Here is a 25,963-nt window from a genome sequence, read left to right as displayed (position 1 = left end):
ATCTTGGCATGCTATATCTTTTTTGAAAGCTCTATGTCTAAGCTACAAGACAACATATGAAAATTTCAGCTCTCTCAGTCTGTTTTTAAGGGTTTTAGAGCCCCCCCCCCCCCAAAACGAAGCTAAATTCACATAATAAAAGTTAGTGGTTAGCGTTAGCTTCCGCTAATTTTTTTAGCTGTTTAGCGGTAGCAAAGTAAAATTTTTAGTTAGTGGATTAGCGGTTAGTGAAGCTAACTTTTCGCTTAGCTGTGCCCACCACTGGCAATGACATAACCAGTTTCCCAGCAGACGACGTTCTCCAACAAACTCACCGCTGCAGCCAGTGGTTAGTACAAAGGATGGCCTCTTCAGACCCTAAATGCCACGTTCAGCTAAGTTTTAAGGGTGTTATTTATGGTCTAAGTCATGGACATTTCGTAAGTGAAGAAATGTGCCATGAAGAGCAGCTTATGGACATAAAAAGCTCCCATGTTCACACCAGCTCAGCTGCCATGTGTTCTTATCCGGTAGACTCTCTTTTTTTTTTCCAGTGCATTTACAGAGTATATAAGTACTAGATGAGATATGAGTCAATTTAGAAGTAATGACATTGTCTGGACTTTGTTTTGAGAATGCATTGGGAGATTTCATCAATTATATTAATTAATGGGTAAAATGTTACTTTAACTACCATAAGTATTCGAGAAAGGCTATACAGTGGTCCCTCGATTAATTAACACAATTGGTTCCACAGAGATGGCTGTTAACCAAAAATTTCGTTAACTGAAACTATTATTTCAATAGGATATTGAGTAATTGGTTCCACCTCACAGAAAGTATACATACAAAGTACTGTATACCAGAAATAGAATTAACAAAACATTAAATTTAAACTAAATACAGTACTGTACTGTACAGTATACTGTACAATAATTAATAAAAAACAATAGAATACTGTATTTCAACTTACTTTGAGGTGTGTACGGTATGTCGTATTCCCGGCAGCTTTGTTTACATATCAAACAGCTGATTGTAGAGGCAGTCGATGATGACATGCCATATTCTTTACAGAGTGCATTGGTTCTAATGCCTTCTTCATGTTTCATAATAATTTCTGCACTGTATGTTATCAATATGTTAACTAAATTTCAGAATGACCAATAATTTTAATGTAAAAATGCAAAAATATTCAAGAGACCAACAAACTCGATGTTTACTCCACTGTAAACAAAGTTAAACTGAGAAGCGTTGGTGGGTGATTCGATCAGCTGAAAGGCAACAAAAACTGTTCCCTGTACTGTACACATTATCAATATGTAACTAAATTTCAGAGTGACCAATAATTTTAATATAAAAAATGCAAAAATATTCAAGAGCACAACTTTCTTGATGTTTACTCCACTGAAAACGAATGTAAACATAGAACCAATTACTATATTGGCTGACTAGCTGATCAGCTGATTGGTTGATGTGCACAACAAAGCATGTTTCTCCTAAGGCTTTCGTTAATCAAAGTTTTGTTTATTAATGGAACTGAAAATCCTTATGGGAGCTAATTCGTAAACCAAAATTTCGTAAATTGAACCGTTTGTTAATCGAGGGACCACTGTATTGGGTAAATTTTAAGTTTTGGTCATCCCTGTACTGTACTTACACATGCAGACTATGTTTTTTCTGATGGTTTGCTATGTGTTATGAACGATTTATACCTTCATTTCTATCGGAAATCACTAGTTTTGAGTTACTACCCCCCCTCCCCCTTACCGTTGTATGTTTAGTTAACCTTATAACTTATAATATAACTCATCATACCCTAACCTAACATATGACCTGTATTTTCTTATGCGATCGAAAAATGTTTTGCGACAGAAATCCCGAAGAGATAATGTGTCTTATTGTTTAAAGTACTTAATCCCATTGTTAGAATCTTAAGGTTCCCCAGATGACCAAAACCATTGAATGAGTTAATGTGCTTCATAATATTTATACCTGTACGTATATTCAATATAGCATTACTGTGTTGCACAGTAAAGCACAATTAATTATCTAATAATATTTATTTACAGAGCCGATCAGCTGAGAAGGTTGGACAACTACTTCCAGGGTTATCAAGGCAGATGAAAGAAATTTACCTCAATGTCTGTACGATTGTAGAGTATTATCAAGAACTCCACCATGCAGCTTTGAAGCATGTTAAATTACATCTTAAGCCCATCCCCTGGCCATGGTCGTCCCTAGTCCTTCCTCAAAATTAAATATAGACATCAGTGACAAAAATTACATTTTCCAGACATGAAATAGAGAACAGTGATGAAAACTTCCATGTTGGAGTTATCGGTCTTTTGCATCCTTTTGGCACCCAGAAGTAAATACACACGATGCTACTTGAACAGGTATGCCTGTGTATATCAACATTGTATTTGGCCACAAGTCCTGTATTCCTACTGGTAACAACACATACACCACAGTTGGCTGCCTCCAGGCTCCTGCTGGGCGGCTCGAATCAACCTGTGACGTCACAACCAATCACATAGCTTTTCTCAGTCATGTGACTTTTTAGCGAATTTTACCCTAATTTTTTTTTTATACCTTTTGGCCCAATTTATTTAAAAATATCATTACTATAGTGAATTTAAGCATTTTCTTTACCCATTGACCTGCCATCTTATGAACAAATTCTGACCGACAACTTGTCTACAGTATTATACAGATGTCAAATTGCAGACAACAGATCCCTAACATCACGATAAACACATAAAATGGGTCTTCAGACAAACCCTTGATGGACCCCTACTTTCACCTCATATTCTAGACCACTTACTCTCACATCAGTTCTCAAACTCGGCACTCCTCGACCTACAACTCTCTCATTGCTCACTGCACTCCCATAAATGGTACCATGTCAAAGGCCTTCTTTAAGTCTACAAAATACAAAGTAAAGCTTGCTCTTTTTCTCTCGATATTTCTCATGTAATTGACTAGCCATAAATATTGCCTCTGTAGTCATCAGGCTAAATATAAACCCAAAATGCATTTCATTAATGCATACTCTCTCCCTTATTTATTTCTCAAACATTCTTTACATAACTATCATAACCTGATCTATGCTTCAGACCCCTTTAAGTTCCCTGTATGTATAGGATTCACAATCACACTTCTCAGCCAGTCAGCTAGAAAATTACATTTGGTTTATCCTTGTCACTCTACACATTTTATCATCATCCACCAATAACACCATCACCAAAGCCACTTGATGGCATCCTTTATGTTAAATATACCAAAAAATTAGAAAAACCAGTTTTATCTCTATTCATTTATAATCTTGATATTAATCAATGAAAAAAAAAGTTGGCATAAACAAAGTAATAAATCCTTCACCTGTGGGAGACATTTAATGAGGTCAGGCAATTTAGCCATGTGCAGTGCCAACTCTCCAATGGGTAGGGAGTCAACCACCACCTTCAACTTAGCAATTCTGGCCCCTGCCTTCAGGCTCACCATCCTGCACCGCTCTATTTGTTGCTCGTAGTTTGACAGTTCTCTGACAAAGAAATATTGCACAACAAAGGTCATCTATATCAGCAGACACATGAGGCGGTCATATAGTAAACCAATGGAAATGCAGACATGGAGGAGGTTAAGTGAAGGCTTTATGGATTGCAAGAAAGATTTAAAGCAGTAAGAACCATTATTTTTCTTTTATATCAGCAAGAAAAATGTACCCATCTGGTGTTAACAATGCTAATCAACACCTCTGACAAATTCTATTTTAAATTCTCTAAGGCTGATTAAAGTTGTTATTTTGAAGAGTAGATAAGAATGTATTAAGTACTGACATGAAACTGTAAGGTTCACCCTCACAGATAGTAGAAGACATCATCTTGCATACAGATTGATAAATTATATACAATAGAGTACTATCTCCGTTAGCCGGAATCCCTCAAACCTGGAGCTCTCCGATAACCGAAATTGAAATTTTCCGAGGGGCACATTTTCCGGAAAATATTCCCGATAGCCGAAAAATTCTGGGGACAGGGCATTTTTTTTCCCTCCGAATTTGAGAAATAAAAATCTGGTGCATTTTTGGAAATTCCAAGAAAATTTCTCAGATACCCGAAAAATTCCGAGGATAGGGGACATTTTTCCGGGTTTGAGAGAGGTTGTAATGAGCAATTTCTGGAACTTCCGAGAACATTTTTCTGTTACCCGGAAAATTCTAGGGATGAGGGATTTTTTGGGGGGCTTTGAGAGTCGTCTCGTTACCCAATTCTCATTACATCGTTTCTATCATTTATCTTCAAAAGACTTTCTGGTAGTTTCTAACCTAAAAACTGGATCCTGAAGTATTTCATATCGAGCTTTAAGTTGCTCCATCTGCTTGTGTAGCTGGATGAGACGGGTAACATCAACCTGGTCAACCTCTTCCCCTTCATTGAAAGACTCTATCATCTTAATCTCATTCTCTACAATGCTGGCTTGCTTGACAAGATTTCTAATCTCTGTGCCAGCAGCTGAAGGAATGTGACCCATCTCTATATCCTGGTACCTGGTAAAAAATGAGAAACACTGCAATGAAATGTTGTTTAAAAATCTCTAAAACAAATGCTAATGATTGCAGTGGTACAATATAAAGTATCTAATGAAGCTGTTTGATAAAGTAGCTAACCATTAATGGTAAAGAAAAAAAGTGAGACTGCTCATATGTAAGTGCGCACATGTGAAAACATATCGTCATTACTCTACATAAGAATATGAAAGCAACACTTATTTACTGATCATATATATTGAAGGGTTAAATGTTGTACTCTGTATAGACAACCAGAGAGAGAGAGTGCAGCCGAACTGCCGGATGTAAACAAACCTTAATTTCCCGGGGCGGTTTTTTTTTTTATGGGGATTAGCCCACCCGGGCATAGGTCACTGACCCACATTGGGGCCTGAGGGACAAAAATTTAATACTCCTGTAATAATAATAATAATAATAATAATAATAATAATAGTAATAGTAATAATAATAATAATAATAATAATAATAATAATAATAATAATAATAATGCAGAAAAGTAATAAAAAAAAAAAAAAAAAAAGCTGCCTATCTATCTATTGGACAAAATGAAATCATTCCGAACCACGGGAGTTTCCGGACCACAGAATGCCGGACTAGAGAGGTTAAACCTGTATAGTCCAGAATGCGACGTCGACATCACACCCATCTCCACCCCTCGAGAGTGAACATTTGTTTACTGCTCGCTCTAGGGCAAGAGATGACGGTAGCAATGCATGTGATGGAGGGTGCGAGAGGAGGTTTTGAGAATTGCAATTAAATGCCAGGTAGCAACGTGTCCTCCTAATATTACGTATTAAGTAATTATTAGATGTTTTAATTGCCTGTATGTTGTCCTGGCGAGTTATTGCTAGGCATTAACATACTGTACCTAGGTATAAAGATAGGCGTCGCATTCTGTATTGAACAAAAAAAGCACATATTGTGAGAACTTTTGAAGAAAAAGTCAAGATACACCCTCCCCCCTGTAGTGGACTTGTCAAGGAGTGGTATATCGAACTCTGAAGTTGTGCGCCAGTTACCCTAGTATAAAAAAGGGGTTATATGTATACATACAGGGGGAGCCAAATACGCACTTATGCAGGGATTCCAGGAATGCAACACTCGCATACTTTAAGACCTTACTGTACTATACATATATAATATGGTCGAGAAAAGTAAATGCCTCACACATTCTGGAAAATGAGAGTGATGATTAAGAATACTGAAATGAACATGTACGTCACTAACTGGATACAAGGAAAATTATGATAGATATTGTGAGATAAAAACACCTGTGTTGGGTCTACATAAGCAGAGACAGGTTGAAGAAACTGCATTGGCATTGCAGAATTTCTTTATGCATATACTGTACTGTACATGTTAACACATGCAATTTTATTAACATTGAGCTTCCAGATACATTAATATCCCCGATAGCCAGAATCTTCGCTCCCCGGAACTTTCTAATACGTACCCGAGAAATAAAATTTAGTATTCCAAGTAAAATCACTCTGTTCCAGCCTTCAAATGAATTTCAGAGTTATTGCATCATGAGTCGATGTGTGCTGAGCACACGAGTGGGTAGGCTTAGAGTGATCATGCACTGCGATTGGCTAATACTGTACTGTCATGTGACTGCAGATGATGCATATGATTAGCTGATGCTTTTTACAGTCTATCACCTGAAACTCTAGTATAATGATGTGCCTAGTTCACTGTCTGCTGCCATTGTACAGTAAAAGTCCAAAAATCAGGATGCCAGAAATCCGGACCACCCGAGAATCCGGACTTTTCGAAAGCTTTTTTTTTTATTTAGCGGGCTTTTGTGTGCATGTGCGCATGCATGAGCGCCACAGCTGCACAGCAACAACAAGCGACCACGTGGTTGCCACTTTAAAACGAGCATTCAAACTGTGACAACATACCGTATATACTCGTCTATACCCCCCTCGTTTATAGGTCGACCCTGATTTTTTTACCCAAGAAATAGTTAATTTATGATATTCCTCATTCATAATTCGACCCACGTTTTTGAGGGTAATGGAACAACAAAACTTTCAGTAAAAACGCTCTACGTCCTATAAACTGAGGCTCGCCGTGCCTGAAACACGAGTGCCGAAGGCAAATTGTTTACCATTTATTATTACGACACTACACTGAAACGCGGGTAGTTTCAACAAAAATATTGTATATTTCCATTCAAGTATTTATTCAAGTCAATTAGGAGGGAATATTATTGTAATAAACCAGTTTTTAACTAAACCATTCGAAAAGCGATTACGGTAACATCTTTTGAACGAAAGAAAGCGAAAGTCATTGTTTTCGTCACGATTTTATCCCACTTTCCACTGTAATACGTACGTCATTTCAGCAAAAATAATACATTTCATTGAATGCATTATATCAAGCACAGTATGAATAGAATACCATTGTAATAAAACAATACTTTGAGTCCTACTCTTTCCATTTACAGAGTACTGTACAAGCCCATAAAAATGGCTCCTAAAGTAGATAAACTTCGTTGTGTGAAGAGAAAGAAGAACACGTTGAAATTGAGTGACAAACTTGAAATAATTAAGAAACTAGAACGTGGTGTGAGTAATACTGTTCTAATGGAAACATACGACATTGGAAAGTCTACAATTTATGATATAAAAAAGGCAAAGAATAAAATTCTAAATTCACAGCTTTTTCATTAAAATTGCTCGTTTTGATAAATGAAGCATGCAATATTTGCTAATGAATAAACTATCAAAATGTACCTGTTCATCTCTTCTTTATTCCTCCTTAAATTTGAATTTTAAAAGTACTGCCTGAGAATCCAGAAAATCCGGACCGACCCAATCCCCAAGCAGTCCGGATTTTTGGACTTCAACTGTACAAACTTGTTCACTCACTTGCTGTTGTTTTCACATGTGTTGTGCAGTACTTTACATTATTGTAACAGAATACAATTAGCCAAGAATACTGTTAAGGCAGAAAAAGTTAATACAGTTATGTATACTGTACTGTACACAGCAGAGTGGACAGTATATGTATAGTATACAGTCCTTCCTTCATGGAGGAAGAGGAGTGTGACAGATAGCAACACCTTCTGCATCACAAACTCAAGACGACAGTATCTGTAGGTGATCATAGTGTAGTACAGTAATGTATAGTGTATCCAGTAGTACGGTATACTACGTTTTACAACATACTGTACTGTATGTGTATATAGTAGTGTTTGCATAAGTAAACACTACAGCTCTGTGTCTGTCCAACTGCAGTTAAGCCTCTGTAGCAATGGTGCTCCATGCCAGATGCATAATTTAGACTTGGAAATATTCACAAATGCCTGGAAAAATTCTGTAAATTTGCATATTTTTCCACGGATAAGAAAATTTGTGTCAATACCCAAAATGTTTTGCACCAATTGTTCTGGCTATCAGGAATATTACTGTACAGTAATAATAAGACAACATGAATTACTGTATACACTATCGGTGACATTATAGATCAGTTTATAATTCCCATAAACATACAATTTCAGACGAGTAGTGATAAGGTAGTGGTCATAGCAGCAGTTTTCTTCTTCTAGATCCCAGGCCTGCCAAATGTGCTCGTAAAAAAACCTGAAATATACACAAATACAGTCAACAACTAAAGTCCGTTCACCTCTCCTCCTGAACCATGAACCTCAAAATTCAGACTCATGAACCCGAAGCAGTAGACTGATATACAGTATGCCCTCCAAGTTCTCGGTTCTCGGTTATTCGCGGATGACACCCTGGATGTACCCAAGAATGCCTGTGGGTAGTTTTTAAGTTGCCAGCATTTTTGCGGCTGGGACAGGGAGCCATTCATTCTAGAGACTGTAATTTCCTTTACCTGTATTATAAATATGTGTGTGTGTGTGTGTAGACACACACACACACATACAAATAAATAATAATTGGAAAATCCTCTCACAAATAATCAGAAGCAAATTTATTAAAAATGTGAGTCTACCCTCAAGTCCGTGCACTATTACTTTATTAATAGAGCATGAACTTGAGGGTAGAATGTCAAATTTTTTATAAATTAGTTTCTGATTATCTGTGAAAGGATTTTCCAATTATTATTTAATTGTATGTGTTTTTTGTGTGTGTGTGTGTGTGTGACTATACACACACACACACACAAATACAATTCTACAGGTAAAATAAATAATTGTCCTAAGGCCAAACACATAAAAGGAATAAACATTTCTCTGTACACAAGTAAAAATGTAGCCCCCCTGGTCCGCAAACGTTAGTCGCGGATTTGGCGATAAGGCGGCCATTTTGAGAACCTAACCCCCGTGAATTTGGGGGGCCCCCTGTATTAGTCTGTCCATAAATGCTTAGGATTCACGAGTCTGAATCTCGGGGTTCATGGCTCAAGGGGAAAAGCAAATGGACTTTAATAGTTGACTGTGCATGATAACTCACAGAAAACGATATAATCATAAAATTATATGAGTATATATCACATACCTAATATAATATACTCATTGCCTGTAAAAACTATATACTGTACACACACAGCCTCCCTATATGCCAGTGTCTTGGGACCCATAAAAGCCACAAAGCCTACAGCTCACCATCATACCTCATAACACAGGGACACTCAAAATCCTAAAAAATGGATATTTTCCATCATCAATTACCGAACAATGATCATACATTTTGTTGTCCCAGGAAACAGAAAATACTCTGGACTTTTTCTTCACCCCTCACCTGTGTTTTCATGACATTACTCTCTTCATCCATAAGATTTAATAAACCTTTATTCTATTTCCAACACATACTATACCATTACTATTTCTCACGTCTCTCCATCCCCAAAATCTAACATAAAAATACCCTGTACAGTACTCTCTATCTTTATTTCTTTTGTTGGGAAAGTAAGCTAGTGACTTGTTTAATCACCCCAATGTCAAAGCTTACACGATACATGGTCTTTAAAATCTCTCCTAATTTCTTTTTTACATACAGTATACTGTATTCCCTCGTAAATCCCACCACCTGAGGCATCTTGCACATGGTCATCAGAGAATTATCACTGAAGAAGATCTGAGTAATCATTACCTAATCTGGTCCAGAATCTCAGCAGTGGTCGTAATATCCAGAACATCATTTTCTTGTTCAGCAAGTGGATACAGTTCCATCAGCGGCACAGTAACCTAAAGAATAAAAGTGTGTGTGTGAAATGGAAATTCGGTCAATTAAATAAAGTGCCATCTTTAAGTATGAGCACTGGCTACCATGGTCCATCACTCCAAATGTTTTCAGGCTATCTTTAACAATCCCCCTAAAATTTGTATCACTCCATGGACCCAGCCTTTAATTTAAATCATCTATCTATCCATCCATCCCAATCTCTGCCTTCTGGGTTTTCTCATTAAATTTTCCCCATCTAAAATTATTCTCTATACCCCCCTCGTTTATAGGTCGACCCTGATTTTTTTACCAAGAAATCATTAATTTATGATATTCCTCATTTATAGGTCGACCCACATTTTTGAGGGTAATGGAACAACAAAACCTTCAGTAAAATCACTCAACGTCCTATAAACTGAGGCTCGCCGTGCCTGAAACACCAAGTGCCAAAGGCAAATTGTTTACCATTTATTATTATGACACTTTACACTGAAACGCAGGTAGCTTCAACAAAAATATTGTATATTTCCATTCAAGTATTTATTCAAGTCAATTAGGAGGGAATATTATTGTAATACAACAGTTTTTTAACTAAACCATTCGAAAAGCGATTACGATAAACATCTTTTGAACGAAGGAAAGCGAAAGTCATTGTTTTCGTCACGATTTTATCCCAATTTCCACTGTAATACGTACGTCATTTCAGCAAAAATATTACATTTCCGTGAATGCATTATATCAAGCACAGTATGAATAGAATTCCATTGTAATATAACAATATTTTAACCAAAAACTATTAAAAAAACGAGTAACTTCTCTTGAACATCGGAAGGTTAGGTAAAATCTTTTGTTTTAGTCATGTATTTTATCCTATTTTACATTAAAATTTATCACGTTTCAGCAAAACTGCTATTTATTTCCGAGAATATATTCATTCAGGCACAGTTAAGGTAAAATATACATGTGATGTAACAGTTTTTTAACTGAAAACGATTCGAGAAACACGTGTACCGTCTAGCTGATACAGCTGGTGGTGCGTGATGCTTCGCTGTAAACAATAGGAGGTTGAAGTAGATTACCGGGTATTATTTTAAGTGTGAAATATCGAAAAGGTTTTTATTACCGGTATTTTTTGTAGATCAATGAGAACTGGATACCGTATATGATATGATAAGTTAGCCTGTGCTAAGAACTTCAACATAGACTACTGAAAGCACGTTGTAAGGTAATTTAGCCTATTGTAAGTTGGTGAGCTTCATTTACTGAAGGAACTGCACAACTTTTCATTACTAATTGGTACATATTTTACGTTTCCATTGTTTACTGGCAGTAAATGGTAAATATTTTTCATGTCTGAAGCTAAAAGTTGCTCCTCACCCTTCCCATCATGCACGGGTTCAACCTAACAAAACTATTACACATGTAGAGGTCGACCCCCAATTTTTTGCCTAAAAATTTGGTCTTAAAAACTCGAACTACACACGAGTATATACGATATCTAAATGATAAATTTTAACATCCTGTCAATGTTAAAGTCTTTCTTTTTAATACAGATTTATTAATTAGGTAGGAGACAACCTTCTTACCTGTTCATTTTTTTGTTGCTGTAATAGCTTGACATCATCCTCAGGAAGATCATTCTTGACTGGCTTTACGATTTCTACATCAGCTAACAGTTCTTCACGACTCACATTAACTACCTGAAAAAAAAAACAAAGCGACTCAAAAGGAATTTTTCATTGTAGTGCAGTGTATCTAGAGATAATTATCCAGGCATACATAAACACATGGTTTGGAAAACAAACACACACACATAAAACCTTGTACTAATCGCTACAAGAACAGTCCCATTACAACCATTGTAAAAATCATCAACTCATATATATCGTGTCCATTTATTGTTTGCTAATCTTCCTTTCGTTCTGTAACTACAGTGAAATAACCTTCTCCCCCATGTCATCATACTGTATATTATATATGTACAGGAGAACCCCAGTTATCTGGTTTCCAGGCAACCAGTAGATTCACCTAAACGACACCAAAATGAAATAATAAAAATTACTCCAAAATCGCTAGTACAGTACCGTAAGTTTGAAGACCATGAGCAATGGGGATGAGCTGCCATATTTATTGCTATGATAAACAATACAGTAATATTAATAATAGTATTACAGGTGCTCCCCGACTTACGACGGGGTTAGGGACCCAAATCCAGGTCGTAAAATAAAAAATCTACAATGAAATACAGTACAGTAAAACTAATAAATAATGAGGAATGGATACAGTACAGTAAAAGTAATAAATAATGAGGAATGGATACAGTGTGACTGAGCACTTAACTTTAATGTAGTCAGCTGGATGCACACAGGGCCTCCATAATTTTCTATTTCCAGGATACATGGAGAGACTATTAATTGGATGAAGCAGAGGAGGAGACAGGGCTGGGTGGGTCATCAATGTCTCTTTCTTCAGACAGGTTTATGTACTGTGGAAACTTGCTGGTTGAAGGTATTGGATCATCTTGAGGGAGTGAAGAAGCAGCACTGGTGGGGCGTGAGGAGACAGCACTGGGGGACTTCTTAAAATAGATGTCTAATTTAGACTGCACAGTTTGTTTTTTATTTTCATTATAAATTTCTCTGTAGCAAGCAAGTGCATCTTGGATCATTCTGTCAACTTTGGCATAATGCTCATAATTTTGATCCATGCCATCAAACATTTGCATTCCATTATTAATTGTAGCAAATGCCTCTGCCATTTGTTTCACTGAAAACTTTTTGGGGGGTGCCAGTTCTTCTTCTACATTTTGTCTCTCTTCTTCCTCTGCAATTTTCTGTGCATCTAGTTCAATAAGATCCTTGTTACTGAGCTCTTCTGCTACAATTTCAACCAACTGTCCAACATCTTCATTATCAATTTCTAACTCCAGCTGTTTACCTAACTCCACTATCTTGTTACAAATATCCGAAATAACTTAATTTTCATTAAATCCTTTGAAACTGTTCACATATCTTTTCAGGATTTTCTTCCATATTCCATTCATGCAATGTTATGTAACCTGATCCCATGCTGCACTAATGTTTTTATACGTGACAAAACGTTGTACTCCTCCTAAAACTCTGAGCGTTTTCTCACCTTCAGTAGCAGCAACAGCCTGAGCGAAGGCCGTGCGTAAATAATACGCTTTAAAGGCAGCAATAGCACCTTGATCCATGGGTTGGATGATAGAGGTAGTGTTAGGTGGAATGTAGACTACCTTAACATCAGGGTGCATGTCGTCCAGGTGTGGTGGGTGTCCCGGAGCATTATCCAAAATCAGCAAAATCTTGAATGGAATCCGTTGTTGCAGACAGTACTCCTTGGCTCGTGGAATGAAACAAGTCATGAACCAATCCTCAACAGTGCTAAAGTCATCCAGGCTTTCCTATTACTGTGATAAAACACTGGCAGTGTGTGCTTGCTGACATGTTTAAAAGCCCTGGGGTTCTCTGAATGATAGATCATGAAGGGCTTTAGCTTGAAACCAGCAGCATTCCCCCCCCAACAGAAGTGTAATTCTGTCCTTGAATGCCTTGAATCCTGGCATTGTTTTCGCCTCTTTGTGGATGTATGTCCGCTCAGGCATGCGCTTCCACAATAATCCAGTCTCATCCACATTAAATATTTGATCAGGCAAATAATTCCCTTCCACAATCACTACATCTAACTCCTCCTTAAAAGCTTCGGCAGCACCAACATCGGCATTAGCTGACTCTCCACTCACCTTAACATTGTATAGACTGTAGCATTTTTTAAATCTATCAAACCACCCATGACTTCTTGTAAAGGTTTGATCACATTCATCTCCTGCCTGCTCCTTCAGGCTTTGGAACAGGCTTCTTGCTCTAGCCTGTATGGTTAGAAGGCTTAAGGGTACACGCTTCTGTATCTGGTTTTCTATCCATATCACCAATAATTTTTCCATATCATGAATAGGACCTTGTCTTTTCTTTGAAATTATAGTTCCCTTTATAGGTGTTGTTCCTTTCACTACATCACGAATACGTTCCTTGTCCTTCAGAATAGTGGATATGGTCGAGTGTGAGAAACCTAGGTCACTTAAGATTGTTGCTACAGTTTTTCCATTCTCATGCTGAGTTATTATCTTCATTTTCATCTCAAAAGTAATTGCCTGTCTCCCTCTCTTTGGAGCACCACCAGCACTCTCACTTTTACGCTTTCCAGTCATTATAAAGTCAATTAAATATGATAATAACGAAAATTCACAGCGCGATCAGTATAGGATACGACAGCCAAATACCAACTAAGCGTTCCACTGAGTGAGTGTACCCACACGGCCCCGGGCCCGCCACGCTCTCGCCCGGGACAGAAACGTTTCGGTATAGAAAATGCGCGTGTCATTTGAAAATACTTTTGGTCACGACTGCCACGGTCGTATGTCCCGACGGTCGTAAGGTTCAGAGGAGGTCGTAAGTACCATTGGACGTAAGTCCAAGCAGTCGTAAGTCGGGACTACCTGTACATAAAATAACTCCCTCCACACTCAAACCATCCTCTGTGCGATGCGACCCATTTCAGCCACGCAATCAACCAGCTGACTCACAGACATGTGACTGCAGCTCTGTATGTCTTGACATCACATTGGGAGGAAGTGCGGCTATAGTTATAGTCCACAGAATCCACACCCACGCTCTTCATTATTCTTATTTTATAGTTTTATATTACAATATATTTTTTTCATATCTAAGCCACATTAGAGTGTAGTAATGATTTTTCAACAACTTTTATAGTTTCATTACAAGTAACAATATACAAGACTGGCGAGTCAGTCACATAGTTATTAGCCAAGGACTTGGCTATACAGTGATCCGTCGGTTAATGAAATTTCGGTTAACGAATTACCTTCCATGAGATTCTTAACTTCAGTTAACGAGCATTCCCTCGATTAATGAATTCCTTACAAGCGCCCCTCAACATGTTTTCGCTTGCACACTAGCTGACGTATTAGTCCGCCAATACAGTAATCGGTTCTAGGGCTTAAATTCCTTACTATTTTAGTAAATATCAAGAAGTTTGTACTATTCAATAATTTTAAGTCTTATATTAAATTTTTTTTAGTCATTTTAACAATTATTTAACATAATTCAAGTACAGGGAAACTAGTTTTTAGCGCCCCAAACAGCCTGTCACCACACCATACAGGCGTCAGTCTCTGTGTCTTCTCCCTTCTCCTCCACCCCCACTTCTAATTCCCATCATCATCATCATCATCAACCAGGAGCCGTCTACTTGCACACTTCAAAGTAAGTGTACTTTACTGCATTTATTTTTAGTTTGTATGTAATTTTCAGTGAGCTGGATCCAATTACCCAAAATCCCATTGAAACAATGGTTTCGGTTAACGAACGACCTTCTGGAACAAATTGAGTTTGTTAACCGAGGGACCACTGTAGTTCACATCCATGTAACAAAGCATGGAGTGAACTTGAGAGTAGACTCAATATTTTTAATACATTTTTTATGATTGCATATATGTACAATAGTGGGGTATGCTATAACGAACGGATCCTACTACGAATATTCCTATAACGAACAGTTTTACCTATAAAATTGAAAATGCTATAACGGACGAAACTCCTACAACGAACATTATTTAAAAAAAAAATTATTTTTATTTATTTTATTTTTTTACTAATTTATTGTTTTTTTATTACAAGTATTAATGATATTCTTTATTTCAGGGGTTTAGATGCATATTTATGCACTTTTTTACAATTTTATATTACTGTATATTTTTCAGTGTTAAGTGGTTGTATTTGGGGGCCTGGAACGGATTAATCCTATAACGAACGAATGCTACAACGAACAAGGTTCTAGAACCAATTAGATTCGTTATAGCATACCCCACTGTATTGTATTGTATATACTGTACAGTATGTGTGTGTGTCTACACACACACATACTGTACAGTACAGGTAAAAGGAATAATTATCCTAAGGGCAAACACACAGGGAATATACATTTCTTTGTACAAAGCAAATGTTTTTCGAGGATTTGCCTTCCACAATGCTTTTCTGTTCATCCTACCATACTCTTATTCCAAATCTACTATAAACCATTAAAACCATCTGTCTGTAAGTTATAAAAACCAACCAAAAACTAATTAAAACCAAGGAAAAAGGCATAGATTAAAAACAAAAACAAAATTACAGTATTTTGTTTGGTTTAAACCATTAGTTTAAATTGGCCAACCCTGAGCTTCCAGTATTAAAGGTGACATCTCTAGATTAGGACGAAATTTAAACATAATGATGCTCTTTGAGACTTACATCCACAAATACATCAACAGGCTGTTTGAAGTTGAAGACCAGTTCAGAGTGATCAGATGAAGGTCTCCATATTGCTCTCCAGCCAGCTGGTTCAATGCTTTCTTCCACATACTGAACCAAACATGTCTCCACTCTGTCTGCTGTCACCCCTGAGGAAAAATTCAAAATTTAGAACAAATTTATATACAGTCATGCGCCGGTTAACGTCCTAGATACGTTCTTAGAAACGTGACGTTAACCGAAATGGACGTTGTCCGATCATCACATAAACTTTGTCTTTATACTTACGTGTATGTGGAATACTACATACAGTGACCCCTCGTTTAACGAACGCCTCGGTTAACGAACTGCTTTCCATAAGGATCTTCAATTCGGTTAACGAATTTCTTACGAACCGACCTCAACATGTTTTCGCTTGCACTGACCGGGCAACCAGCTTTAGTATCAGTCTTGCCCGCGGTGCCCACCATTTCTCTGTGGATGTCGGTCACACGAGAATAACCCGTTATAGTACCTCCTTCTTTCCTCACACAGCCAAACTGTGGAATGCTCTGCCTTCTTCTGTGTTTCCATGCTCTTACAATCTGTCTCACTTTAAAAAGCTGGTTTTCCGGCATCTTCGTGGTGTAGATTAATACAGTATAACCTTTTTTTCTATATTTTCAATTTCTTTCCATTCTTTTTTTTTCGCCCCCCCCAGGCTCCATTGTGGGTCGTTTGACCTGTGCCCGGGTGGGCTAATTCCCGTAAAAAAAAAAAAACATGTACAGTCTCGTTCAAGATTCTTCGAACCCTGCTGGAGACAGTAGTAAAAATTATGAATGAATGTAAAAGTGATCGGTGATTGATTAATTAGTTCCCCGTTGCTTAAGTTAATGGTTGGTCTTTGTTGTTTCGTATTATATTATACTACGTACTATAGTAAACAAACGGCCTTGAGCTGCCAGCTGTCTCCAGCAGTGTTCGAAGAATCTTGAACGAGACTGTACAAACATTTATGTGATCACCTTGAAAACCATTAAGGCAATGTTTATACATTTTTCTGAGACACCCTGTAGTTATATGTACTATTGCATTGTCTCATATGATTTTTTTTCATTTTTTTTGGTGTTTTCTTTCATAGCTATTCCAATTATTTATCTAATTAACCTGTACTCGGTTTTTCAACAATCGTGCAAAATTTTCTACTTAAATACCAAATATGCTACCAATATGCAGGCACAGCAATACACAGGTTGTACCTCTCTAGTCCGGCAACCTCGGGACCTGACTGGGACCGGACCATGGAAATTCACCCTTTTCCTGGATAGATAGTGACTTGTGTTTACGCTTGGAAGCACTAACACCACTTTCTCTGCTTCATGGTCTCTTTGAAGACATATTGAAGGGTTAAATGTCGTACAGTAGCTTCTCAAATTTCGCGAGTTTTTAATTCGACGTTTTCTATTTGAACACACAAAAAAAAAATAACACAATTAAAAATTTTGGCGGCGGAAACTCGAATTTCGACGGGTTTGAACGGCCCACCAACGTTCAGACAAAGTGCACTATCGTGTAAACAGCGTTATTTCTCTTATGTACAAAAGATTCATTATTGTTTGTTACTGAAAGTCTTTTTGATTGCATTAATGTTTGTGTGTGCAAAATGAGCAATACAATTCATTAATAATACGTTGAATATTAAAACACGAGGAAATGAGACAGCATTGTTTTCGTTGATTACAAAACCAGTGACTGACTGGTTCTACATATAAAACTGAAGAAAATAAGACCCTGGTTGTAGCTGTAGTAAAATTAATATGGTTGTTTTAAGTAATGTTATTTAATGTTAATAAATGGAACAATAGAAGTAGCTAACGATAATGGTAAAGACAAAAAGAGATCGCGTATGTAAGTGCGCACACGTGAAAACATATCGTCATTACTGTACATAAGAATATGAAAGCAACACTTATTTACTGTTCATATATATTTTAATTAATGTTTCTGAATTTGTTTTTATTGAATTAATGTTTGTGTGTGCAAAATTAACAATACAATTTATTAATAATACGTGGAATATTAAAACACACGGAGACGAGACGGCTGCCGGCATTGTTTTTGTTAAAGCTTACAAAACCAGTGACTGATTGGTTCTACATATAAAACTGAAGAAAATAAGACCCTAATTGTAGCTGTAGTAAGATTAATGTAAAAAAATTAATATGGTTGTTTGAAGTACAAGTACCTGTAATGTTATTTAATGTTAATAAATGGAACAATATAAGTAACTAACCATTAATGGTAAAGAAAAAAAGTGAAACTGCACGTATGTAAGTGTGCACATATGAAAACATTTCGTCATTACTCTACATAAGAATATGAAAGCAACACTTATTTACTGCTCATATATATTGAAGGGTTAAATGTTTTTACTCTGTATTGACAACCAGAGAGAGAGAGCAGCCGAACTGCCGGATGTAAACAAACCTTAATTTCCCGCGGCTTTGTTGTTCTTTTTTTATGGGGATTAGCCCACCTGGGCATAGGTCACTGACCCACATTGGGGCCTGAGGGGCAAAAAATCTAATACTCCTGTAATAATAATAATAATAATAATAATAATAATAATAATAATAATAATAATAATAATAATAAAAATAATAATAATAATAATAATAATAATAATAATTCAGATAAGTAAAAAAAAAAAAAAAAAACCTGCCTATCTACTTATTGGACAAACTAAAATCGTTCCGGATCACGGGAGTTTCCGGACCACAGAATGCCGGACTAGAGGGGTACAACCTGTACTGTAAATCTCACTAAAAACTTATGACAACATTGTCTTTTTGTATTAACTTGTAGCTATCTGATGATCTAGCGTCAACCACAGAACAGTACAAATTAAACCTCTACAACCTGTCAAAAGTTTCAATATGCCAAAGTATAAGAAAAAAAAACCTCAGTGTCTTTGAAGTGCAAAACATTAGCCTAATTTAACAGATATATGGACAACACATTAACATAAGGCATTCTACTCTGTTGATGGAAAACAAACTGTGTAACTTCATTCCATCTGCTGTCATCATTGTTCTAAATCCTTTAGAGGTGCAACGTAGCCCTTAGGTACCGGGTATTCTATTCTAGCTAACGGCAGATATTTTACTCAGGTCAGAGAAACCCCTGCGCTCTAAAGGGTTAAATGCCGATAATTTTGCTTCATGACATTTTCCATGAAAAGGTCAGTACATCACCTTTATTCTAGACACTGCAAAATACATATTATGTGTGAAAAATAAATACCCAAAATCGCCCTAAAACCCTGAGCCATAATTACCATGGAGGATGCGAGTGAGTTCAGCAACATGATCGTCCGGCAGCCAGGAAACACGGAATACATCTGGCGCCTTTCCTGATATGTCGACACTGGATGATGTACCAGCTTCAATGTTCGACTCGGCCATTTTGTTTTCTGATGATGTGCCTTGTTCCAACATAGAGCTCGGATTCTCACTCCAAGTCTTCCTCTCTGGAATAGCAATGATCATCAGTAATTATATTTTTCAAATTGCAGAAATGAATCAGGTTTATAATATATAACATGAAATTCAAGATGTTTGTACTTAGATGTTTGTGAAATATGATTCTTCTATAATTTAGCCATCAGAGAAAAAAGTTAACTAGACACTGTACCGGGTAATAGAAAGAGTAAATAAAAAAATGGGCAAAGGCCTTTGAATACCAAGGTGCGATCTTGAATACAGTATTATTAGCTATACAGGTACAGGTATTGTCTTAGAAAAAATATTATAGCTTCAATATATTACTCAAACCTTTAAGAGGAATACCCGAGGATGTATCTTATAATCCTTAAAAATCTGTGATCTCCCTTCTAACCTACCATGTGGCTGTGTAAATATATTCATTACACCAAGATGATTTGATTCTGTTAGTTGTATCGCTCTTATGAGTGCCAAGTGCTACAGGCAATGCTCAAAATATTGAAGTTTGGTCTAAAATATTAATCTAAATTTTCTTATTTCCTAAAACAACAAGTTGAATGTGCAGAAGATGGTTGCCCTTTACTAAGGGATTTTCAGTATCAAGTTTGTCTTGTTTTAAAGAAAATAAATCTGGTAGTACACTAAAAACTTGAATACAGACTTATTAGCATCACATGTCCACGACTGTGTCTCTGATGAAAGCCAGACATGAATCAACCAGCCACATCTATTAACGATCCTATATTAAATGTGCAGGTTTGATTCATTTATTGTCTCGTATCATTATGCAGTTCAGAGCTGTAGCCTGTATGACACTACAGTAAATGTTAAGATGTACTTAGCTAAATTTACTATAAACACTACTGGAGCTTCAAAACAAATGCCTTGAATTGATATACAGTACTGTACCGTACTTATGAATTAACAAGTAAGCCAATCTGTAACTTTGACCAATTAACAAAACTCATGGATCACAGTTTAATGGCATGGTTTTAGATACTTCATGATAAGAATGGTTTGTTTATAAGGATAATTTCCACAAATTTAATGGTACTGCGAAGAAAGAAATGTCCATAAATTTACAATACTTAGTAAGTATTAAGTTGGTTGTGGCCTCCAAGATATGGTAAGAGTGGAGCAGACAGCTAACACCAGTTGTTTAATTACGCTCATTTCTCCACAGGTGTTCTTGGGATGATACTCAGTAATAATAACTATATGGCAACCTTTTAATGTTAATTGTAAGTTGTTTTTTAGTTTTTCTCTATCTAAGATCATAAATCACCTGTAGTGGGCAGGGTATGAAAGATACGGGAAATTGTGGGGTAAAACGCAACAAAACACTGATCATGACACTAAAATGATGTCTCTACGTACTTTGCACGTGAAGAAATTTACCCATTTAGCATAAATATTCCACCGAAAAACCTGCCATTGTCGGTACGTGTTGTCGTTTGCCCAATAACCAAGCTGGTCAGCTAGAACGCATACTCTCACGTCCACAAAAAATGTAAAATTACACCATGCTGCTTCAAGAAGTTGCTTTCATTGGTACCAGCTGTCAAAGTAAGTATGTACAATACTGTAGTATGTTTAATTTGCAAGAACCCTGGCTAGGATGACAGGTAAGATTAAGTAAGAACCAGTAGGTTTGGTTAAGATTGGTTAGGTCAGGTTCTATTAGGTTCTCTGCATTGTCATATCATTTTTATTACTTACTATCACCCAAAGAACATGTGTTAACCGTTTGCTCCACTTTTACCCCAATTACTACTGAACTATGCCTGGTTCTTGTGCGATGAATAATATATACAGTTCTCAATTTTATATCCAAGCTGAAATCTGACACAATTCAGTATTTTTTTCTCAATGACTTACTTGCCATAAACCGAGTAAATTCAGTCATTTCTTTGCAGCTCCAACGACAGATCCATTAACTACAAATACATGAAAACAATACATTCCCTGTAACAAAATATCAAATTGTTAGTACACAAATTGCATAGATTATATTCTGAGCCCCAGTTGTAGTCACCAGGGCTTTACCACACCCCTATCAGCTGAAGGCAACAACAATACAATTCTGGTTTAAAATCCTCCTCTATTTCCTGTGACAAGATGCACATAACTACTTAAAATAAGTGGGGTTAGCCAAACATTAACTTTTATAGAGATCCCTTGAATACTTACACGGTAAATCTTTGTTTGAGGTAAAATAATAAAGCAGACTTGTCCTCTCTGTCCACCTTGTTTGAAATGGCAGGGGTGCAGTGTTACCAACTCATGCTGACCAAATGGCACGGGTGCAGTGTTACCAACTCATGCTGACCAAATGTAGCGAGAGTTACCCCGAAAAGTCGCTCGATAAGGTGAAAAAAAAAGGCCAAAAATGTAGCCAACCATACAATCATGGGCGTCCGCAGGGAGGGGCAAGGGGGGGGGGGCATTTGACCACCCCTGGAAAATCAAAAACTTGAAAAAATTACATGGAAAATACAAAATGAATAAAATAACAAACATTTCTCAACAGTTCATTCAGTTAGAGCAGGTTACTACTCTTGGAACAGGAATTGGAGCCGTCGGGGATCTCTTCCGAAATTGTCAATGACCCTATTCATTAGCTCGGTCTTCTGGCTGTTCACTTTGTCGCCGCGGTGGACACTTAGCATGCAGAGGCCGGACAGACGTTTATCACCCAACTCAAGCCAGAAAACAACGGACAAGATAGGAACCAAAACGCAGGCATCAAATCCAGAACAGAAAAGTGAGGAGATGGTAATGGAGACAGATACCGAGGACTTACAAAACAGATCATACTGTGGGGTATGAGATGTTTGGTTCACACTCAGGATGGAATGGAGAAAGGAAACTCACAATGTGCTCTCTATATACATGTTGTATTGGATGTACAATGCAGCTTGGTGCTGGGAAGGCAGCATGGTTACAAGCGTGATGTAGAGAGAGCTGGTTGGTGAGGATGCTCAGAGAAGGACAGCTTGTGGGTCGCCATGCTCGCCGGCGGGAGCGAGGACCGCCAGGCAGGCGGAGGAGGAGCGAGAGCCACCAGGCAGCGGCGGAGGAGGAGGTGGTGTGGTGTTGCTGGCTGGTTAGTGTAGGTAGAAAGAGGGCAGGTCACCACCAGGTCAGGTCTTAAATAGCGGGGGTAGGCGTGGCTTAGTAGTTGACCCCCGCTCCGTGATGTATGGCGGCGCTGGTTGACCTCGACCACGAGGCATACACTGGGGAATTGGTGGGGTCGGCTACTCAGCGACAAACAGCGTTTGTAGGGGAGAAATCCACTACAATACTCCCCCTTCCCTCCAGGCGGTGTAGGAGACTTGTTGTCTGCAGGGTTGCTTAGCACATGTGAGGCAGAAGGGGCGGTGCATGCCTCATGTGAGACCGGCGATGGCGTGGATGAGCCTGTCGCTGGATACAACTGTCTAAATACACACTATCTGTGGGAGAAGAGAGGGAGAAAAAGGGTGTGTGGAGGCGATGAATGTTGTGCTTCCCTCACGGCAGGTACAGAGTCGTCAGCTGCGCCTGCTGGGGTGTGTGGGCCTGGGTCAGGAGCAGGGGCTGCGTCAGCAGAAGCGGATGAGGGCTCGTGACAGCAGCTGGGTCCACGACAGCAGCAGGGTGCAGGACATTAGCAGGGAGTACCTGAGGGAGAAAAGAGGGGTGTGTGGGTCCGCACTCAGGAACAGAGACCGCATCAGGTCCTCCCCAACAGTACGAAGTTATTTCAGTGGCATTAACTCTCAAGGGCTTCCTCAGGCTATATTTGGTTAATAGTTTACCGTGTTTTGTATACTTAGACTGTACATGATGAGTCACTCTGTCTGTCTGTCTATCTATCTATCTATCCGTCTGTCTGTCTGTCTATCTATCTATCTATCTATCTATCTATCTATCAAGCAGCAGTAGGAGAGAGAAAGAGAGAGAGAGAGAGACGCCGGAAGGGTTTACACGGGTCATGAGAAACAGCTTAAAGGGACGGTGTCAGGACGGTCATGGGAGAGGTGGAAGTAATCATGATCATCCGGCTCTCCTTATCACCAACAGGCTCTCCAGTGATAACATTATCAGCGGAAGTGTAAGATAAGGAATAGAGGAGGAGGAGGAGGAGGAGGAGAGGAGGAGGAGAGATTAATTAAGAAATGTAAATTGTTGGTGTTAGGAGGCGTGTGTGTGTGTGTGTGTGTGTGGAAAAGGAAGGAAAGGGAATAACACATACGGGAGAATGAAAAACAGAAAGTAATGTTGGTGGAAGAGAAAATTAACTACAAATACGATAATAAAATATAGAAGAATGAATCAAGGAGAAAGATATAAAGAAGATTAATCCAAATTATTTCACCCAGATGATTAATCACCCTAATCTAACCTAATCTAACCTAACCTAACACAGATGAAGGTCAATAGTGGAGCCAGCTATTGAAAAGGTGTTGGCTTAATGGCACGTGGAAAATAGATATATACGGTTCAATTACTGTCCTTGATGAACCAATTACGACAGGTGATATCTGTAAGAGAGAGACATAAATGAAATATGATTAACATCCCGCCTACAGATTTGTAAGTGCAATAAACAATGTATTTTATTAAGTGAGTTTTACCGCCAATTTCCTCTCGTTTTCTACAAATGTTTGATAATCAGGTGTATTTTTTTTATGTCCTTAAATGTTGAATTCTATAATAGCCCGTAAGACTGGATGACTGGTCGAGTGACTGGTTGGGAAACTGACAGATAATTTCTTGATTGGCCTCACTCTGCTGACTAGTTCTTGGTCGTTCTTGAGTTTTCTCTTTTCTTCAGCAGAGATAATTAACATTTTTTTTTATCTTCCATATTCACAAAACTCAGTCTTTCTTTCTCAAATTTCACAGGAATCAGTTATTGTTTGTAGGTACATGGGAAAACCTAGCGAGCGCAGTGAGCCCACCCAGCTGACCAATATCATGGGCATTTGGAGACCATGTACACTTGATATTAGGAGATATTCTGATGTCAAATGTAATTACTTTTTACTATAAAAAAATGTCTGAGTACAATATTACATTAAAGAAAAAGAATTGGAATTTTCTGATGAAAAGGAGGGGTCCGGACCCCCAGGACACCCTGGATCCGCCCCTGCAGTATGCCCATGAGAAGGAGCAGCTGCGGGTTGTGGTCGGTTTCAACTGTTGGTGTAGGGAGAGACTGTTGTGGTTCGCTATCCCTTCACACGCTCCGTCGGTAATCGTGTTCACGGAATTGTTAGTCAAGTTACTCTGAACTTCCGCGTTCCAGATGACAGAGAGAGAAAGAGAAAGAAAGAAAGAAAGAGAGAGAAAGAAAGAGAGAGAAAGAGAGAGAGAGAGAGAGAGAGAGAGAGAGAGAGAGAGAGAGAGAGAGAGAGAGAGAGAGAGAGAGAGAGAGAGAGAAATAATGCTGCTTCTCGAACACACAGCGTGTTTAACAGCTTTCTGTAAGACACATCGTACAAGTTTTCTCAAATAAAAGCACTGCAGAGATTTTAACATAATATAATGATAATGTGTTTTAATTGGAATCATTAAGCTTAAAATTCAACTTACTCAGATGTTGGTGAAAACTGACCGTGATCACCAACCCTTACTCTCAAATACCTCCAGGTGTTCAAGTATTTGATTTTGTATCAAGTGGATGAGCACTTTCTTTCCTGTAGGTTACATTACGACCTACCTACAGGAATCTTCTGGTGAGCAGGTAAGCCTCAGCTAACAAGGGCTCAGCACACACCGTTGAAGGTCACAGGTGAGGTAAGCAGGTGAGGATTGGTTGAAGCAGGGGGAGTGAGAGAGGGTCAACAGGACAAGATTGGGTTAATCTCTGTTAACAGGACGCTCCGTTTATGACCCAGGGGACCAGTAGGAAACATTATAACAACGACAGAAACACTCACGACGCCGGAAGAACACACATAAGTAATGTTACATAATGAACTTCGGCTAAATAAACATACAGTCATTGGATAAATAACTTTATACGTGTATTTTCTTTCTGTTTCTAAAACCTATCCATAGTAACGTGGTCTGGGATAAGCATTCACTTTACACCTTGGCTGACCACTGATTAATTACCTGGACTGTATTTTTCGGGAGGTGGCGGAGGGATAGCAAGGCCGCCAGTGTGTGTGGTTTATAAATGGTGTGGACTATACGTGGAAATGTGACGGGGTATGTGATAAGTTAATCTAATTTGTCGTTTTTTTCCCCCATCAGCGCCACCTTCAGGTCTAACAGCAGGATTTGAACACATGAAGCTCTCTCCTCTTGTCCTAACTCTTTACACACACACACACACACACACACTACCCTCAGTTTTATAACATGAGCAATATGAAGGTCACCTGGACATCACCTCATCTCCAGGTGTCCCGTCACAGTAATTATCACAAAACATAACGATATTACAAAAAAACAAAAATATTTGAG

General features: G+C 38.1%; 1 protein-coding gene across 3 annotated transcripts in view; it reads right to left on the bottom strand.

The window, feature by feature from the left end:
- The window catches only part of LOC121853151 (SHC SH2 domain-binding protein 1 homolog B-like), a 35,482-nt gene extending 13,700 nt beyond the window's left edge, over window positions 1–21,782 (bottom strand). Inside the window, exons 1-9 of one of the 3 annotated variants that reach the window (XM_042347100.1) lie at window positions 21,692–21,770; window positions 21,380–21,466; window positions 19,336–19,527; window positions 16,017–16,165; window positions 11,274–11,387; window positions 9,616–9,710; window positions 8,050–8,139; window positions 4,307–4,528; window positions 3,361–3,523 (exon numbers count right to left, since the gene is read on the bottom strand). In XM_042347100.1, the coding sequence (XP_042203034.1) occupies window positions 3,361–3,523; window positions 4,307–4,528; window positions 8,050–8,139; window positions 9,616–9,710; window positions 11,274–11,387; window positions 16,017–16,165; window positions 19,336–19,527; window positions 21,380–21,407 (1,053 nt within the window). In that variant the 5' untranslated portion in view covers window positions 21,408–21,466; window positions 21,692–21,770. Of the gene's footprint in view, window positions 1–3,360; window positions 3,524–4,306; window positions 4,529–8,049; window positions 8,140–9,615; window positions 9,711–11,273; window positions 11,388–16,016; window positions 16,166–19,335; window positions 19,528–21,379; window positions 21,467–21,691 lie in introns of all 3 variants that reach the window. The other 2 variants (XM_042347101.1, XM_042347102.1) reach the window with 2 other exon arrangements.
- Window positions 21,783–25,963: the final 4,181 nt, after the last annotated feature.

Source organism: Homarus americanus, unplaced genomic scaffold (genome assembly GCF_018991925.1).
Source record: "Homarus americanus isolate GMGI-L3 unplaced genomic scaffold, GMGI_Hamer_2.0 scaffold32871, whole genome shotgun sequence".
Lineage (NCBI taxonomy): Eukaryota > Metazoa > Arthropoda > Malacostraca > Decapoda > Nephropidae > Homarus > Homarus americanus.
Note: the sequence above shows the minus strand (reverse complement) of the source record. Positions and strands in the feature narration are given on the sequence as shown.